Here is a 20,017-nt window from a genome sequence, read left to right as displayed (position 1 = left end):
CGTTATTGTCGCTTATTGCTTAACAAGTGAATAAGTTTCTGGTTAAATGTAGGTCGCTTTAATTAGTGAAATATTAATTTTCTTTATGTATTATAAACGTAAGAGAAAATGAAACGTGCTCGTATATCGCAGTCTTGAAAAGTATCGATGCTGTTCATCTGATGAATGCGTTAGGTTAAGATAATTGATTAAAATTATAATGCAAAATTAGCTTACCGTATTATTCACGACAGAATATGGATAGGGCACATAATTATTTATCATTCACTTCTGCCGGTTGTTATAATTTGCTGTACCCGACTCTTGCTAGTATTTGTTTCCATAAAGTTGCTTAAAAGTTTTCACGCTTTCTCATTATTATATGATTCCCTAGTGCTCTTTTGTTACCTTTTCGAAGTCCAATGAAATATGTATAGAAAACATATTGCACCATTCGATCATCTTGGACAGATATACAATGATATTTTGAAGAATCGCTTTTTGATCGATGATCAGTAGCCGACCTATTGATTTTGTTTTAGACGTTCCGGTTTTCAAATACTCAGTAATTTGGAAAACATGTTATGGCTCAATCTCAAAGGGTGATATTAAGAAGGGGTAGAAAATCTCTGTGTAGGGGTAGAAAAACTTTGTTGAGTTCGCACACGAGAAAGAACTGGAGGTTTCACTCGGCAGTAACTATTACTTAGACAAAAAAAGAAAATTGAAAGACCTCAAATTCTAGCCAAAATAATCACGTTTATGCTTGTATTCGTAGCGGTATATCGGATAAAAGTGGTACGCGGCGCTCCACCACAGGTACCTGTGGACCAGAGCGTTTAGCAATTGCAGTGCAGTTGTCAAAACCACGTACGCGCCAAAACCTTAAGGCTAATCAGCCGAACGCAGCATCCAGCTACGCAGGCCTTTTTGTCTGCATCATCTGGAGGAGTTCCCCAATGAGACCGCACTGCAGCTACATCATCGGGCATCACACAAATTTCCAACATGGAGAAGGTTCGGTGACATGTGTTTGACAAATAATGCATTAAATTAGCATAAACAAGTTTATGTAAGACAGATTACAGAGAGGGAACTTGATAGGATCGAACATTAAATTCGTTTTGAACAGAATCTCTACATCGTCAAGAAACACCTTTATATTTGCCATCAAAAAAAACAAATCGTTCAAATAGTTCAGTGTCCCTTGAAATGTGGCAAAATAAATGATTATATATAATACGATTATAGTACCCAACGACGGTACTGAATAATGATTTAGTGGCTTTATGAAAACAGATTACGTTATCCACATGAAGGATACTAAATATGTAATGCTCTGTGAAAGCGAAAAAGGCCAGAGAAGTTGATTAAAGCACGAAAATTGTAATTTTTAATAATGGCCGCTGACACGTGTACATCAACGAGAAATATTTACCGTGTTGATACTGTAATTTTTTTATTCTATTTCGGTTCAAAACGAACTTTATAAGCGTAAACCCTTTTGAGAAATTTTAGAAATGCTTGTGTGAACATGTATAATGTACTTTTACGCAATACGTCAACATGATAATGTTGTGTTGCCCATGCACTTAATGCAGTGCCCCTAACTTTGCCATTGCGTATTGAAGCACGTAAGATCGATGCGTTCATCGTGCGTTAAACAGGCTCACGAGGTCGTACTGTTTTTGCATTTCTTAGCCTGTTAGACAGATGTGTATATGTGTTATTCAAATAAACACAATCCTTTAGTATGGCGTTTATAATAACTTAATAAAAGCTTATAAGCATACGTGATTCTATGTTACCTTTCTATCAAAATGACTTCTCGAAGGTGTTGTATTGAATATGAAAGGGAATAAGTATTTGATTATACTAATCAAGTATAGTTGGACATTTTTAGATTTACATTTTGGATTTAGAGAGATCAATGGATAGGCCGATTATGCTCAAGTTGTAAGGCACACTTTTTTACAGCATAGTGTCGCTGCTAGAAAAAATTCCGGACGTAAACATTCGGTTTTTACTGCCATGGTTTATAACTAAATACTGTAGAAAATACCATATAGTTGTTCTAAACGTGAACGATTTTCGCGTACTCTGAATAAAACTTTTTCTACATAGTTAGTGTACTGTGGGTCATCGCGTACTACCAGGTGGGCACGCGTTGATACTCAATGCCACAAATCGGAAATCAAGATTGAACACGAATCATTTGCATCGTGGACCGCAATGGCTTTTACATTTAGCTTCTTTAATAAAGTAGATTTAGAACTTTAATAAAGTAACTTTAAAGTTATTTAATGAATTGCTTTATAGTGGCAAGATATATATGGCCAAATCCCATTTCCGGCAGACGTGCTTTAAGTTAGCGTTAAGCACGCTTCATCCCGTTCTGGGAGCCAGTCGTATGAATCACTGCTTAACGGCTGTGCCGGACATGAAACTCGAAACATTTATTTGGATTTCGTCTCTTACCAGTAGACTCATTTCACCGCAATTTATGATCCTTTTAAACTGCTCACAAAATTACTCTCGCCGATTCACATCCTTTTTTTCGCTTTTGCCAAGCAAAATAACGCTGAGGGAACAAGTCACTATATATTTCAATGAGACAAACATAACGATATGTCATTAAGATAACTGTCGGAGTTCCTAACTTAAAAAATTATATAGAAGAAAATAAATGTGGTTAAGAACAACGCTCCCTTTAAGAAATGTTCTGATTAATTGCTAGGTCCAAATAAAATAGAGAAATGAATACTCTACGAATACAGTGTTGGCTTAAAAAGCTATCAGTTCAAAACCTTTCTATTTGACCATTATGCAATTTACTTGATTAATTATGGATGAATCTGTTTATGGTAAAATCTCATAGAACGTTAAAATCAAGAAACTTTAAGCTTCTCCATGAGTAGTTCAGTAAATATAAAGATTAGACATCGCCGCTTATCACCTTAGATAAGTTCGATTTGAGATCCACCAAAATCAACCTAACAATGTCATACGATGTTATCAAGCTCCCAGGCCGTTATGAGCTTGTTTTTTTTATTTTCGAGAACATAATTAAAGACCATCTTGTCTGAGCAATGAGCAAACTGTAAGAGGCGTCGCTTCGGTAAACGCTTACAGATTGATCAATTTATGTGAAAATTTTAAAAATATTTCATTTTTTCTAATCATTCAAAATCGTCCATAAAATCTTCATAAATTCATAAAAAGTTCCCCTGACCGGCATTCATAGCAGCCGCTTTTTGGCGCGCTTCAACTACACCGTGCGCGCCATCCGAATGTCCATAGCGCTGCTTCGTTCATCTAGCGGCAGAAATTTACCTGACAGTTAATCTTATGCTGCGCGTCAACTCTTTGTTCCATCTAATTGCCAGCCACATCACACGCAGCAGTTCATCGAGTAACTGGGCTGTATTGTCTGTAGATGGTGTATCCGTCCGGCCAAGCGGTTCTGCTCCGGTGCTGCTGATGTTGTGCACTGCTGTTTTTGCTAAATTTTACCGATGCTACTGGCTGCGTGAAGAATTGAACTGAACAAATTGTTCTGTGCTTTTGACTGTTAGCGCCAGTTCGTTGGTGTCGCGTTTTCTCCACTCGCTACATAGTACAAATAGTTAAACGGTATTAGTATATGTGGAAATCGGAGGCACTATCCCCTCAGCGTATAGTCGACAGATTGAACGTTTTAAACAGAGAACGTGCGTGTCCAACGCTACATCGCTTCCATACGCACTGTACTAGTCGTCAGCCCTTGTCTCTAAGTGTATCCTGAGAGCCAGTGACGAACAGGTAAGCATTTCCACAATACGAGGTATTTTTAAAGCAGTGAAATTCACAAACGACTCATCAGTACAGTATTCATAGCTTCTCACTTTACTATATAATAGTATTTTGCTGTGAGTCGCCGGCTGTCATACAGCTGAACGTAAGCAATGTAAACGTCATATGCTATTGTAAGCATATTACGACACACTTGAAGTCGTAAGGGCCAGATGGTGCCGTATAGACGATAACCGCAGCTGAAGCTGTCAAAACATCCAACACAGATAGGTTGCCGTCGTTGGTGCTGGGCTCTGACGCCGCGCTATCACGGAATTGGGTCAGTGTGCTTCGACACGAAATTGGCCAGACAGGCGAAGCTTGACAGGTAGATCATTACGAATTGGGAAGTGAAATTTTTAATTACTCTTTCTGCAAGCATGGCTGCGTGAGCTCTGGTAACGTTACGTTAGAGTAATTGCTGGTGTCGTGCATGTTCAAGGCAGGTGTACCATATATCGTCAGGTGCAAGACAAGTATAATCAGCGATTGCTTCACATCGGTCTTGGAGTCTTTTGAACGTGAGTGAAAATATCTTGGTCTCTGGGTTCCATTTTGAGGAGAAACAACAAGCAGATGGTTTTTGTGTAGCATTTGTTTCTTGTAGTCTACCTAATTATTTAGTCCTATTATGCTTATTGACAATTACAATAGCATGTATTTAGTACGTGCGAGTGCTTTCAGCAGTACAACCGTACGAACCTGACACAAGATTGCGGAAATTACTATATTAAACCATAGGTGAGAGCCATGGCGACAGATGTTTTGAATACTCGCGAACAATTACAATGGAAATGGAGTAAGCGCCGACGGCTGTGCTAGGATTAACTGCTGCGCATGGACAAACAATGAATAAACTGTGTAATCATACATCACAGACAGGCGAACCGTTTTGCGCTTGTGAATGTGTGTCCTATTAGGTGAAACTTTCGCATATTGTAGGGTAGAAGGAGAACGTAGTTGGATCATCCATATCTGCTGGACAAGTCTCTGGAATACATTTTCTGACTAGATGAATACCATAAAACGACAAGATAGCAAGCAGCATGGTTAGCAACTGCCTATTTGTTTTGTTAATGAATCAGTTAGTTATCAGAGGAAGTGTTTGCAAAAAGTAGGGCACTGGCTACCATGTAAGGGAAGACGTTGAACTTTCACATGAAGGATTTAGGATAGAGGTTGGGTTAAACCGAGTCAAGCTAACAAAACATTGATATAATAATACGAACTAGTAAATGCGTACAAAAAAGGATGCCAGTTCATAACAGTAGTTTTCACAGAAGTAATGATTCTGATCTTCTGCAAATTTGTTTTGAATCTTGAATTTTTTTTCTAACACTGATATCTGAATTGTGTCAAGAAAAAATTTCAGATGTACCCGCATCTTTGTGTTGCTTTACAGATCAATCCGATTCTCATTTTCGAATCAGCATTTACGTTTCAATTCACAACGTAATAGAAGCGATGCTGCGTACTCGTTACCGAAACGTTCCGCCGTTTGTAATGTAATATTTGCCTTTGTTTGTAATGTAATATGCCTTATTTTCACTGTGGATATTCCTGATTTTCCCGACCAGCATCGGTCTTACCTTAATAATAAGTAACACGTTTTGAGAAGAATCCGTAGAAAACAAAAGAAGCGGCGTATACTGATTGGCCGAAACCATAGTTACAGATCCGAATAGAAAGGTGTCAACAGGAAGAAATATTCTGCGTATAGAGCTTTTTGATTCTACATGTTGCTAATTTTAAATCTATATTTGATCCCGTGGTATGACATTGAAAGCATCTTTGCACCTAATCTATTGGTAATTCCAGAAAGTTCGTGAACCAACTTTGTACTTCAAAGAGTGGCATTTTCAGCTAATTTTCAGAAACATGCAATTCAGTCCGGCTTAACTTTAAAGCAGAGACAATTTTTCTCGTCGATCGCCGAAAAATTTTTTAAAAAAGGTCTTGAGAAGCTCAGCCTAACTTCTCGCACAGTGGCCGATCAGCTGAGTGATTCAGATTATTTGATCGTTTCTTGCCTTTTTTATATGATAATACACACAGTACACATTATTTCATATATGTATTTTAATTCTGTCGAATTGTAGTCTATTAGTCTTGAGTAATTACACATGATTTAGCGTCACATAGAACTTCTTTTTCATCCTCCTTCGCCTGTCTCTAGTTGTTAGACATTAGCTTTGTAATGAACTATTTCTACCGCAGTCTGTCAGTATGCTTTAAATTAACATAGTTATATATATAGTATATATGCAACAATAGGCAATATATAGTATATATATTGCCTATCGTTAACTATGTTAATTTAAAGCATACTGACAGACTGCGGTAGAAGTAGTTCATTACAAAGCTAATGCCTAAAAACTATATAACAACATTATATATATATATATATATATTTGTATTTTTGGAAAAAAGCCCATATTAACAGAAAATCGGTAAAATATTGGGACAGTGCTAGTAGACTCTACTTGTAACTTAATGGCAACATACCCCTAAATCTCCCTTAGTGTGAATTAAGTCGTTCAGCCCACTCCACGTCATAGAAATATTTTAGTCATGGAGAAACATAAAGCAAGTGCAGCGCGAAGAACCACAATGGCAAGCACTTTACGTATGATTGATATATATCGATCTATACGCTCTTAAATGCACTAATTCTTCTTCTAACACGGTAAATATCTGCCGTGTTCCTTTCTACCATGATCGTTTGCTATCTCGTCCGGATAGACATATGTATATTAATGTGTATGTATGTGTGTGTATATGTGTATATATGTGTGTATATGTGTGTGTATATGCATATATGTGTGTGTGTATATGTATATATATATATATATATTATGAGGTGACGTAATGGAATTTTTTAATTGTCGTCCTTGAAAGTCACATTTAAACAACATAACCACCATTCACAGCAATTAAAGCTTAAGCTGAGAAACTAAACCATTCATTAGTCATTTTCAGTTAGTCAATTCAGCTAGTCATTTTTGAACTATTAAATAGTAACAGTGCGTTAAGCGATATTGGTAGGTATAAATGAGTTAGATACCGAAGATTCTAGCGAAATAAAATTTTGGCCTGGTCGCAGGCCGAAAACCCCAAAAATGCAGAAGTCTTCAAGATGAATCATTTTTGTGGACGACCCAATTGATAACTGATATTTTCTTCTTCAAAATGGCTGTAATTTATGAACGGAACAAAAAAAGGATTGTGAGCAGCATTGAAAAATTTTTAAGCCGTATAAACCTACAATTTAGTAAGATTATTCGGTTTGCCTTGTAGAAATCTTCCTCGGATTTTTCAGCTCGGATTTTTCAGAAGTCTCAACGGCTTTTACTGATAATAACGATTTGTGACGGGGGTTAGTTAACGGGGAGAGACTGGATAACGGCTTGCTTTTGTTCAAACTGCCAAAATGCATTATTTTTTCAAGTTTTCTGTTTTGCTCTAGAAGGAAGGGGCTTTATTCTGGCACCAAAAATGGCGGATTTATGTATGGGTGTAACGATAAATAACCAGCCAAGGTTAGGTCGAAATGAAGTGCAGTACCTTGAATGTGTGTTTGAGTTGTAACTGTATATTCTTGCTTGCATATGCCATATGCGTAGAAGTAAGATGGGGCTGTCGTGATGGTAGAAGAACAGATTTAAGTGACTTATTTAGAAATTACATGGGAGCACTATAAAATAACCTTACTAGTTTCACCTTTACGTGCAAATTAACAAATCACCAGATTACATGAGGTAAACTTCATTTCCGGTCAGTCGCTTAGCGCGAGTCAGTACTACAGTCATTTCGGAAACTGAACAGTGTTGGTTAACTAAAGATAAACAGTACTTAATAATAACGGCTGAACTTCACTTGGGTTTTGAATATGGCTTTCCGTTCCAATAGTTGTTTTACGCACTTCCATGAAAAAGAATAATTTCTTGATTGGGGTGAGGTATTTATATATTTTACGTTATCTCACGTTTAAACTTTAAGCCGGGTACCGACAGAGAATCCGGCGAGGCAAACGTGAACGTTGAATTTTAACCTAAAGAACAAGAGTGGATTATTGTAAGCAACTCCTGGACAAACAGTTATTGCTTTTCCTATTTTTCAGAAGTGGCATATTTAGTTGAGGATGGCTAAGAAAAAGGAAGCTTCTGAAGGTCCAGTAAAGCCGGAGATCCCGAAGAAGTATTATGATATTGCTAACCTCCTGAGAAGCAAACTACCCGAGAAAACAACATCTCTCCTCGGGCATAAAGTACGTATGTATGACCTACCTGTATTGGTAATAATTTAAAAAAAGTTGAAAACGGATTGGTGCAAACGTCGATGTGTTCTGCAAAACGGAATAGTTCTTACCTAAACAATTCCGACAATCCCATCCGGGTTTTTTTGAATTGGTTCGTTTGTTTCTGTAACTTTGGCGAGGAAAAGCGTATGGCTTAACTACGGATTTCTATTGCTGTCATATTTAGCAACTAGTGCTATCACTCGCACATACTAAGTACAACATATTTTGTAAACCGCATAACATATCTTTACAGGTTAAGTATTTCATCGGACGTAAGGCTATCGACGCAATTATGGAATCAAAACTCAAAGACAAGCTAGAGATCCACACACGTCAGCAAGCCTGCTACTTAATGGAGGAGATGCTCGCGTTCAAGTTTTTTCATAGGGCTAGTAAGGTCGCCATGGAAGTTAAACCGAAGAAAAGCAAGGTTCGTAGGGAGACATGTTTTTATACTTCATTCGGATCTACTCTTGTTTTAAGTTCTGTAATCTTTGAGATGTTGTGCTTCCAGTGTAATCCTGGAAGTATTGCGTTTAAATAACCGGATTTTTTAACTAAGTGAACGGAGAAATTGTCACGACTCGTCATCATGCATTATGCGGCTACTTATGGTAATCAATCGTATCACACACGGCGCGCACGTTGACTTGTATGAATACATCGTCGATTTGCTGTTTAGCCAGCACGCACACTGCAAACCGCTGCCATTAATTCAACATGTTTTTTGTAATTTTAAATATTTTTCAGTATAAGGACTTTTCGTCAGTTCGAGAATCAGTATTCAAGCTTTTGAGATTAGCCAGGCCCGTATCTTTTATAAATTTTATTTCCATAGTTCATGTGATCACAAGTCTCATATTTATAAAGATGTCAAAAATAGTTAATAGGAAGTCCAATGGAGATCAGTTTTATTCAATAATGAATTCTTAATTAGCTTGCGCTCAGTGCTCTCCTCCGATCATCAAATATGGGCCCGCCCCTATAATTACAACATTTTTTGTAGTATTGTATTTTGCTTTAACAATTTATATTTTTGTTTCTTATAATTAACCTGTTCCGTTTCTGTTAGGACCAAGAAAATGAAGAGGATACAGAAGCCAACGCTACGCCACGTGAAACACCACGAACGGAAAAAGGCAAGAAGAAATTCAAGCTAAACATGCACCTTGAACAGATCTTTGTCGACGACCTCGAGCCCTACGTATGGCTGTATGATCCAATACCGTTACGTACATGGATGCTGGGCGGTCTGCTAGTGGTCGCCGCTATCGCCGTGTGCATGTTTCCGTTATGGCCCCGGCGTATGCGAGATGGTGTTTACTATCTCAGTTTGGCGGCCGCCGGGTTTCTCGGTGTCATTCTTGCGTTGGCTGTTATTCGTCGTATACTGTTCGTTATCATTTTCCTCGCGTCGTTTGGCAAACATCGTCTCTGGATACTTCCGAATCTAACGGAAGATTGCGGGTTCTTCGAGAGCTTTGTTCCACTTTACAGTTATGAATATTGCGGCGACGGTATCCAGAAGGAAGCGCAAGGCGCTGAAAATAAGGAGGGAAAATCCCCTTCGACAACAAATAAGAGAACTTCATCGTCAAGTAGCAAAGACAAAGAGGGTAAGGAAGGCAAGGCAGGTTTGTCATCTTCTACTGGAGACGCCATCGATGCCGGAGGTGCGTCAAAGGACGAACGAACAACAGGATCCGAAGAAAGCGAATTCGAGATCTTAGACGCGGGCGAGGGGGAGGCAAAAAAAGATCAATGAACTGCACAAAACTGAACAGTCTGAAGTTTTAGGCAGATCTAATGGACTCTGAGAGGAAGAATAACGCTAGAATAACAGTAACGTAATACAAGCGAGAAGTGAACGATGACCTACTCAATACATGTAATTCAATGAAGATGATAATGAGAATTATGATTATAATTACATCGATGCACAAGAACAAGAAGAAGGTGGTAATCACGAAAGATCCCGTCAAGTTCGCTGGACAGCTCTGTGTGATTGATCCGGGAAATCATAGAGGAAATATATGCAGAAGTACTGGCTCAAAGTTGTCGGCTGCTGGGACTGGCCTATTCACCAGCGTTCCATTAGTTGTATGTGGTTAGCTAGTTATGAGTCGCTCTACTGGGTCTCTCTTTGTCGTTGACGTGGTATTTTCGACGTATCCCAAATCGATGAACTATGGAAGCATTAGCAAGTCGAAGTAGGTAATAATGCTGATCATGAAATAGGGAAAGCCCATCAAAACTAAGTTAAAAGATTAATTGGTGACGGAGCAAATCATTACAATGGTCGAAAGTCGAAAAGCCTGAGGGTGGCTGAAAGTGTATTTTCATATACATATTACAGATTATATATATACACAAAAAAAAAACATCTATAGACCTATCAATCAATGAGAGACGTTTATCCGTGATAAAAAGTGACTAATGCATTACCACAATTTACTAGTATATATATGGTATACACCAGCGGAGATGATGACACACAAATTCCTACATGTGCACGGGTTCCGAGGTAATGGAAGTCATTGACATAATTCGGTAAGATGAAAGATTTGACAGTTTTAGAGAGAATAGAGAAGAGGCAAAAACACCGTGAGAGAGATTTTTTAATAAAAGCAAAAGGTGACCTCTACACGTTTGTGAAAGTTCGTGTTTACTTGTGGAAAAGAAATATAACACTTCAAAATAACTCAGCCTGACAAAGTAAGATTCATTCATTCCTTAATCGAGTAACGCTTAGAGTTGAGCAGAAGGGCTTATTTTCGAGGCGTCGGCATTACTACAGCATGTTCAGTTTACATAACTAGTGTACATACTAGCGAATTATTTCGCGGCTTTGCTCAAGTTTAGAACGGAGTCTATCGTCTGGATTGGCCTTATAATTATCACTAGTAAAAAAGATTTGAGATCTACAGCTATTTTCATAACGGTAACTAAACACGGAAAAGCTGGAAGATCAGTCAAGTTGCTGATGTCACTGAGCTATTCAGATGACTTTAGTTAAGGTACTATTTTTGTAAATGCGATGCTTGGCATTTAACAAGAATACAATGAGATTGCAGAAACGTATTAATGAAAAAAGTTGATATTAAGAAATGTCCACAAAATGGCGTGCTCCACTATACCTTGTATATGTACTAAACAAGAACCCAATGTGCCATATACAATGTAGTAAAACTTATGTACTGCAAAACGCGTAACTATGTATCGAGTAGTTCTGTTCGCCCGTCTATAGACTTTATCAATCATCTTTAGTTACCGCCCTTGTTCTGTAAAGGCTGGGACCGATTTCCTCCATTTTTTCTCCTGATACTAAACTCTAAATAAGCAGTGATAATGGAACGTTTAAATCTGCGTTTCAGATCCTCTACAAACAGTGGTGTGTCATTTAGAACGCGCACATACTTGTTGCATGATGAGCGATGCAGCCTTATGTCGCGTTTTAGAAATTCAGGTTTAATTTGGTCTCATTTTCTTAAGTCATGCCGACAAGAGGTGTTTTCATAAGACCTGAAACTCGTAGGAAGCTGCCAGGATCACCTTTATTTTGAACCGGACCAATGCCGTCTATAAGGAGCATTTCTACAGAGTGAGAATCTACGTTCGCCACCATCGATCGTCCGTGCTCTGCAAAATTCGATCGTTCGAAGATAAAATCACATCCTGGTTCTAAAAGCTGGTTACGTATGTCAATGCCGCTCCGCTTAGTTAGAGCACGTCGGTAGCGGCACAACCTTACGGTCTGTGCTTTGTTCACACTGATCGCTAGTCCCGCCTTATTTATATATAATGAAAGCCTTGCAAGGACTTGCTGGGTTTAAGAATGACAATATCTCCGGCGTAAAAAAATTTTTTACTTAACCAGCTGACTTATGAACACGGGGGGGGGGGGATCATTCAACAGCAGAAAAAGTTCCTGTAGTACGATTGTCTTTTCTTACGCATGCAGTTATGCATGCGATCGATTTTAATTGTTGTTGCAGTAAATAGTGTAGTAGATTACAGCCGCATTCGGTCGCGCCCAACTAAGTTATTTGGGCACGTACTATATATATATATTTATTATTATATATTATTTATTATTTATATATTCGTAAAGAGGCATCGCATCCAGCTAAATAAGCGATGTGTTTCTAGAAACTTTTTCTTGCAAAAGTTAAAATAAAAGGAAACAACCTCTTATATTTCTCACTACCACTAGAAAGAAATACTCAGTCACCATTTATGAATCGATCTGGCTGACCTTTATTCGCATCTGCGCGTTGGATTTTGAGTTCCGAAGACGTGGATAAGAATTAGTTCAATTGGTCTCTCTACTCCAAGATGGAAGACCATAGCCACAACAAAACTGAGTAGCACGTGGACCACGAAACGCTTAAGGAACTCGCTATGCGACAGTAGCAGCCGTTCACGTGCCGTTGCCGACGTGCACATTACGACGAACATGTGGGTTAAGTAAACGCTGAAAGCAAGACGTGATGCGATCGTGCTTATGTACGCGCCAAACGACTGAGTGGTGTGCGTTTGTTGAAAGGTGCTAGAGCTTGCTAATGACGTAGAGGATGAATCGACAACACGTTGTTCGGAACGCGGGAGAAGCGCTCTTGAGCCGCCTTGACCTGTTATCAGCATTCATATCCAGATAGATTGCAACCGTTCATTTGTCTTCAATATTTTTGTTTATCGCCCATTTAATAAAAAACGAATAACAACATTTGAGAAAAATAGGCGACAGATGTTATAGTCATTGAAAGATATGGGCACGAGCATTGTGTAAAACAAACAACCGTGTTTACTAATAAGATCGCTCAATAGGCTATATATGAACGATTCGGGTTACATCAAAGTGAAAGGAACGAAAGGTTCTGATGGCTGCCGTTACTCTATTTCTTGGCCGTTTTAACTATAGGCTGTCAGTCAGACTGAATCAATAGCAAACGTATACAGTGGACAAATATACCGAAGTACAGAACAGTACATTATTGCTGATTATTTTACCGTGCGTACGGGCGTAGGCTACCTCGCAGGGATGTTCTTGTATCAGATAGATCAGTGATATGCCTAGTGCGAACAGAGGCCGGTGAATGGCCGCATAGAATGCTGGGTAGAAAGGCCGAAGTGTGTAATCCCAAGCTCCACTAATCCAGGGATGACCTCCAAACGTCGAATAGCTCATGGAAACCACTGCCAGAATCAGCAATTCAGATCGAATCTTCGAGAGCCACTGGCTGTCCAGCATCTTACTGCCGCATAAACAACCACACAGATAGCCAATAATTACAGAAGGCAAGTGAGCTATAGGGCGTTGGTACACCTGAAAGGTAAGCAAAAAGGTTCATATCATGCATGTAGAGTTTGAACCATGAATTTGTAAAACGGGAGGTGCCCCGGAATAATGTAATTATTTAGTATGTCGGGCTTCGTTGCTTCAGATAGTTACTTTACTGTTACTACTTTTACTTTATTATACAGCTGATTATCGCTACTAGCATTCCACGCAAGGCAAACCGCTCAGGGAAGTATGATTACAAACAGTGTTGGTTTCACAAAGAAGTTTATATGTGGCAGAGTGAAAACAGATTTATAATTGTGTTTGCATCTGTCACGACCACTTAGGTCTTTGTGTTACGTTCGCCGCGAAACAGGTTGCAATCGAAAAATAAAATAATATCGTATAATTGAAGATGAGCAAAATACAGTTATAGAGACAGATTTGACAGAAAGGAAATTTAGTCTTGTTAGCTCATATTGACGAAAATTAACAACATCGGATTATGAAAAAGCTTATAGATTAACAAACCTCGTTTGACATACGAAAAATTTCGTGCATGTTTCGACCAGCCATTACGCAAGGGGCGTAATTATACAGAAAAGTCTCAAGCGCGATGTATGCAGTCGCAATCAGGGCCACTACGGAAATAAGTACCATACGGTGGCGCTTTCTGAAAAGGAAATTTTGTGTTTGAACATTTGTTTTAATCTAGTTTTCAGGAATGCCTTTACTAAACTTCGCGTACCCTGCATACTCTTAATTTTAGCTACTGTTTTGGATTATTATGAATATTATTTTCCACGCAAATGTGCCGCTTTCGATACTTTTGTACTGAAGCATGGGATGTGATGACTGCCCATTGCCGCAAGCTAATCGTACATGCTTGAATCAGAAATTATTATAAAGCAGATAGTCTGAAGAACTGCTTGCTATAGAAATTGTTTTTTGTTGCACATAGCGCTCTCAGCCAGGTTTGTACCGATTTGTAAGCGCAATTTTAAGTATACTTGATTTTTTCCTAGCAGAGTAGTGTGCCCTTTAATGTAAACCTTACTGACCCTCAACCTCAATAGGTGGATGATTCAGCATTCGAGACCCTTTTATAGCGAGGTCTAGCACCCCTACCTTGTCCTAAACACATTTACTTAAATCAGATATTTTATGAAGTTAGCTTTGGCCATTATACCTGACAATAAGGACATGCAATGGCCATACGATTACAAAGAGTTGCAGATCAGCGCTGATATACCACAAATGCGGTAGACACTGGAATTAATTACATACGTTAATGAGAAAATCATAACTCTATTATTAGAAAAATCGATTAAAAAAACGATTGGTAACAAAACATACGTTAGAAACGATGTTTTTTTTTCGGATATCTCTTTTATATAGCTGAAGTAATCAATTGCAAAAATAAGCTCATATGATAAGGTATCGGAGTCTGATTGTATGACGTAACAGAATCAAACCTTTTCGCGCATGGGGCGGAAATTGTTGAGATGAATTGGAATAGCCCACCAGTTATGGGGGCAATCTAGAAATCGCTGCTTCATTATAAGTAAACTTGCAGGTCCATTGCAGGTGATTGGAAAAAGAGGCGCTAAGAGCAATAAAGCCAAAGCAGGAAGGGTTAAACGAATGTATCGTGCGACGATACCTGTAGATGTACAAACCGAATTATATAACAGAGTATAATCAAAGGTTAATCTGGCAGTATTTGGTTATAACGTGATTCTATGAGTTCCTTATTTAGTTGCTGCTTTATTCATAGGGGCCAACGTTGTTGCATCTTTTGATTACTTGTTGTTTAGCGAGCAAGTTTATTCTATTTAACTTTTCGTTAATCATGTTTCACATCTCGAGATATACTTGGCCAGGAGGTTAAGTGGCTCAAATCTATGAAGATACACGATTTGATAGGTTCCCGCCATTTTTATACACGTACCTAAGCGAACAATTTCTCTTAACCTTAATTATCTAACGACTGTCAAGCTATTCTGAACACTAATATTCTGTCTGAGGCCTCTGATAATAGCAAGCGATTCGCACGAACCGAGTATGACCGTGACGAGTCGGCGTCGGACCTTTTTTCGAGCGATCAGAATTCCAGTTACGCAAAAGAAGATCTCCACGGAGACATGCGCATTGGAAATAAGGCAAAACATCAAGCCCTTTCGCATCTCGTAGAATCGTAGAGACAAGCCTATGATGGGGAACATTTGATATAGCAGAGCATGTTATGCAATGAAGTTTAAGTAATAATAATTAAAATTTGCGTATTCTAAATTGCGGAACTCTGGTCCGTGGTTTTTTTTAGGCTACTAGGATACTAAGACAGCCACAGAACTTGTGTATCTAGGGAACCGTGTATATCTGAGAAATGTAGTGCATGTTTAAAATAGAATAATTGTTAGGTAAGTTATTAAATAATTAAAAATGAACAAACTTTATGCAATTTAAAATATAGTATACACCTAAAGTAAATGAAAAAGCTATTTACTTTCTTTCTTTATTTAATCGCTCTTCTTCTTGTGACCAATATATAAAGTGTAGTTAAGGCACAATATATAATGGCAAGTGTTACCTAGCTTTGCATTGATAATGTGGCTGCGACACACCTTTTTTCTTACTAAGTCTAGCATTCTAAAACAATGTTTGACAACAATTCGATGGTAGTACCAGGTGTACAACTTAAGACATTTAGATTTTCCATTCTTTAACAATTTGTATTGGACCGGAAAAAAACTAGCAATTTAGCCGACTCGGGGGCGATTCAGTTCAAAAGTGAGGTTCTGCTTTTGTTTATTACTTAATTTTACTTATTCTTGTGGTAAAATATTGGGTATTGTTAGTTCTTTCCTGGTTGTAGTGGGCTGTTCTAACCGTGTTGTCTAGAGTACGAAACTTCACCGTTACTTCATTCTGTATATCGGGTGCCAAAAAACATCATTTTCGATACCTACCTAATTTGAGATTCTTCTAATGCCGTAAACCTTAACAAGTAACAAGAATATTTGTTTTACATGACGAGAATTCTAAGCTAGCTAACAGTTATTCTCCTTGAAGAGTGGCGTCGGGTGATCTTCAACGAATTAGGAAGGTCAAGTGAAGTGCGTTCCTTGGATCGAAGGTTTGAACTTAACGAATCACCTCTAAGTAGTATTCTCAGGTATAGTCTTCGTCATACACGCAGGGGTAATTTTAAGTTACTTTAACAGTCTTTCGACCTAAGTGCATAACACATGAAAAAGGTTAAATACGCTGTTCGGTGCCATTCGAGCTATTCACTGCTGGAACTCCAAGTAAGGACAAACCTATGCGACAGGAAAAAAACATTAAATAGTAGCAAAAAAAGGATTTTATAACTTGATAATCTTTTTTAATCAACAGCAATGTGTGATTGTTAAAGCGGCTGTTCTGATAAATAGTCCATCCTTGCGTAATCGACTGTGCATTTTTTTAATTATATAAGATTGTATTCTCCTGTGTATACTGAAATTGCTCATTTTGCAATAAAAAAAAAAAGGTAAGTAGTTTAAGCATTCTGTATTTTTACCCGTACCAGAGTACAGCGTTGTACTCATACGCCCGCAACAATATGATCGAAAATTTTAGAATTGGCTCGCCTATAGCCATCTGACGCTTTAGATAAACGTTTTGTTTTCTCTTAGTTATAAGTATTTATCGAGAAAAGTTAAAGTTCTGAAATGAATATATATTTGTTGTTTTACGAGATGAAGAGAACTGACTAAAAACGTTTTGTGACTCTGTCAATTTTGCTCTTTGTAGACTGACTAAGAAAATACGAAACATACTCATACCGACTATATGAGGTTCGACAATGGCATACGTATGTCCCAGAAGAACCCAGAGGGTAGCGATAGTCTTAAGAGTCGCCAATGTGAGGCAGGTTTTAATAGCTTTGGGGGCCGATATACGAAAACCCAGTAGTAATGTGAAAAGGAAAGCGAGTATTAGCCAGCAGCCGATAAGCAACAATGATGTTCGCTGGGTTGGGTGGAGCGGAGTCCAGGCGCTCTGGCACGAATCAACAGAGGCGTTAAACCAATCGTCAAATGCTGCGGTGTATATTGAAAGAAAAAGAAAAAATAGGTTAGCTTCGTCGTTCCAAAGGTAGGGCGCTCCTGGCATGCATACATAAGTAATATTGTACCTTGTCTTTAGTTTGCTTGATCGAAGGAAGGAGGTTCCAGAGGTATGGTATGTATTGAATTTTCAATTTACGCTAGTCATGTGTGTCTTCTAAAGTTCTTGAGTGCGAAAAAAGAATGAAATGAACCTAAGGCTTTTGAAGCCAAGCTCACTGCTTTGGTATGTCCGATATTAGAATTGCAAAATCCTACCTGTTTGGTAAACAGCTCGAAGTTGTTCTGGCTGACATTCTGTTGGAGCACAGACTCCGATGAGCAATTGAGCGACGTTAAAATCAACCTAGAGTACGAAATGTCAAGCCGTTAGACATTCAGTGATTATTCCATATAGTGACTACTATATGGTGCGGCGAATCCAAGATATATATAGGCTAGAAATGTCCTTGATGTAACATATTTTGTGACACTTTCCGTATAACTGTCTATATAGCTTTTTTTCAAAATAAAATAATAAATTATTATTATTGACTGACATTCGAACGTAACGAATACGAGGCTTAGCGTCATTAAGGGCTATTAAATGTGTACATATCCTGCGCTAATGAAATTTAATTTTTCAGCGCTTTTATCAATGCAATATAATGTCGACAATTAAACAGCATCACTGATTTAACTCGAATGATCGTTTAATACCTGATGTGTATAGGTGGCGATATTTCTAATAAGACTTTGGTTTTTCGGTGTAAGTAGCATCGTGCAGTAATGGCTATCGTGAATCGGACCTCCAAGACATTGGTCAAATGAGCCGAGATCGGCTAGGTTTCCTGACGCGAAACCCGATGGAAACTTCCCGGATGCATCCATCACTCACATAAGCAGACGTCCAAACGCGTAGAAAAAGCAACAATTGTAAACGAAGTAAGAACCATGGCAATACCAATGAAAATATATGCAAATAAATTGAGACAACGCGCAAAATGAATTAACTTGATTGAACTGCCATGTCGAGTAATACTGAAGGAAGTACATCCAATATCCTTGCAATAAAGATCAAAAACTTACTCCTGAATATGTTGTTACGATTGCCGGAGAGGCTCCGTGCGCAGGAAGTGCCTTGAATGGTTGGGTTACTCACGATCGACTGTAGCATCAAATCCATTCTTGGACGGATTTGTAGAGCTTCAACACGACACAGATACTGATAACGTTTGAACAACGACCTATATCTAAATTAATTAATGATATCAAAAAGGTCCTTTGTAAAGACGTATAGTTTTCTACGCTGCCCAAACCAGTGACAAACTTCTATAGCTCTAATTCATAAATAATCGCTGCGGACAAAAGTAAAATCCATTAGAGATGACGTAAACTTCTTTTCGCTAATTACGCACTGACTGCTAGCGACGGTCGGACGCTGTAGGTCGGACGCTCAGCGAAACTTACAAATCCGATTTTCGTTTACTCAGGACGTTAATTTCCCTCCACCCTGACACCCTTTCGAGCGAATCTCTATTTAGTTAGATGAAGAAATTTGCACAGCGACCAAGAACGGATGGCAAGCGTTTCTCGGATCTAAGAAATAAAACTATCATTCGACCTCACTAACGAGGCGTATTTCGCACGTTGCCGAAGTCGTTGGCTGTAACGGCGAAATTCGTATGGATGAAGACCTTCATTACGGTTAAATCGAAAATACGCTCCTGGGTGCAGATTAGGTCAGGGTTAGGGAATCGCATTTCATACATCGTTCTATTAGCATCGTTCAATACAACCGCGGTTGAGCTTATGTCTGTGTTAACACATTTGTTGAAATATTTACGCAAGACGTTTTATTTCCTATCTTTAATGAATGTTTAGGTTGTTATTTCTGACTATGCGATATCCGAGAGGGCGTTCGACCGGTAACTCTTTGTCGATTGTTCACTCAACGAAGAATGCCGTGACCTAACACCAATGCTTGAGCTATATACCTTATTAGAAGTTGCTCTTCTTTAATGCTGGTTACGGCCGGCTCAATTTCGTATTGGGCGAATGTTGCATTTAGATCATAGGTAAGATAAGTTTGCTAGCTATAACATAGGTAAGGCCATTAACAGTGGCTCATGAAAGTAAGTGTTTGAAATAAATCATACATTTGTTCGACAAGAAATCATTCGCATTGTAAGTTTGTAGAGTAATGGGACCAAGAAAAGTTCTACTCAAAATAGAGGACGAAATCTGAAAATTTACCTTATAAAGCGTTCTATGTCTACTCATCTACCAAGCAAAATGTCGATCCGAACGTTAACACAGACTAATACAGTGACCCTATTATCGTGTAATACATATTTAGAGATATTACACGAACACGTAAACCCGCCCACTGGCAACCTATTTTTTGCTGCATGTGATACCCAGACGGAAAGTCAGAGGAATCGACAACAATTTTGAAAAACTGGCGCCCCGGTTGCCTGATAATGAAAAACCATTGTCTTCACTAACATCAAGGTAGGTCAACTAGCGATTTTG

General features: G+C 38.5%; 2 protein-coding genes across 8 annotated transcripts; one reads left to right on the top strand and one right to left on the bottom strand.

Annotated features, from left to right (window-relative positions):
• Positions 1–2,997: 2,997 nt before the first annotated feature.
• Trp1 (translocation protein 1) lies at positions 2,998–10,760 on the top strand. 6 transcript variants are annotated; one of them, XM_022849457.2, is made up of 5 exons: positions 2,998–3,780; positions 4,257–4,331; positions 7,931–8,077; positions 8,364–8,540; positions 9,183–10,760. In XM_022849457.2, exons 3-5 carry the CDS (start codon positions 7,952–7,954, stop codon positions 9,873–9,875), a joined length of 996 nt encoding a protein of 331 aa, XP_022705192.1. In that variant the 5' UTR covers positions 2,998–3,780; positions 4,257–4,331; positions 7,931–7,951; the 3' UTR covers positions 9,876–10,760. The 6 variants fall into 6 exon arrangements, with proteins under 6 accessions (XP_022705192.1, XP_022705187.1, XP_022705188.1 ...); XM_022849452.2 differs by having other exon boundaries at positions 4,253–4,331; XM_022849456.2 differs by lacking the exon at positions 2,998–3,780 and adding an exon at positions 3,950–4,138 and having other exon boundaries at positions 4,253–4,331.
• A 122-nt stretch (positions 10,761–10,882) lies between these two features.
• LOC111269672 (O-acyltransferase like protein) lies at positions 10,883–19,968 on the bottom strand. 2 transcript variants are annotated; one of them, XM_086972192.1, is made up of 10 exons: positions 18,203–19,968; positions 17,762–17,849; positions 17,219–17,476; positions 15,451–15,600; positions 14,867–15,054; positions 14,581–14,660; positions 13,923–14,064; positions 13,121–13,436; positions 12,366–12,741; positions 10,883–11,749 (listed from the first exon to the last, which is right to left on the bottom strand). In XM_086972192.1, exons 1-9 carry the CDS (start codon positions 18,371–18,373, stop codon positions 12,368–12,370), a joined length of 1,767 nt encoding a protein of 588 aa, XP_086828318.1. In that variant the 5' UTR covers positions 18,374–19,968; the 3' UTR covers positions 10,883–11,749; positions 12,366–12,367. The 2 variants fall into 2 exon arrangements, with proteins under 2 accessions (XP_086828318.1, XP_086828317.1); XM_086972191.1 differs by lacking the exon at positions 10,883–11,749 and having other exon boundaries at positions 12,352–12,741.
• Positions 19,969–20,017: the final 49 nt, after the last annotated feature.

Source organism: Varroa jacobsoni, unplaced genomic scaffold, assembly GCF_002532875.2.
Source record: "Varroa jacobsoni isolate VJ856 unplaced genomic scaffold, vjacob_1.0 scaffold_1404, whole genome shotgun sequence".
Taxonomy (NCBI): Eukaryota; Metazoa; Arthropoda; class Arachnida; order Mesostigmata; family Varroidae; genus Varroa; species Varroa jacobsoni.
Note: the sequence above shows the minus strand (reverse complement) of the source record. Positions and strands in the feature narration are given on the sequence as shown.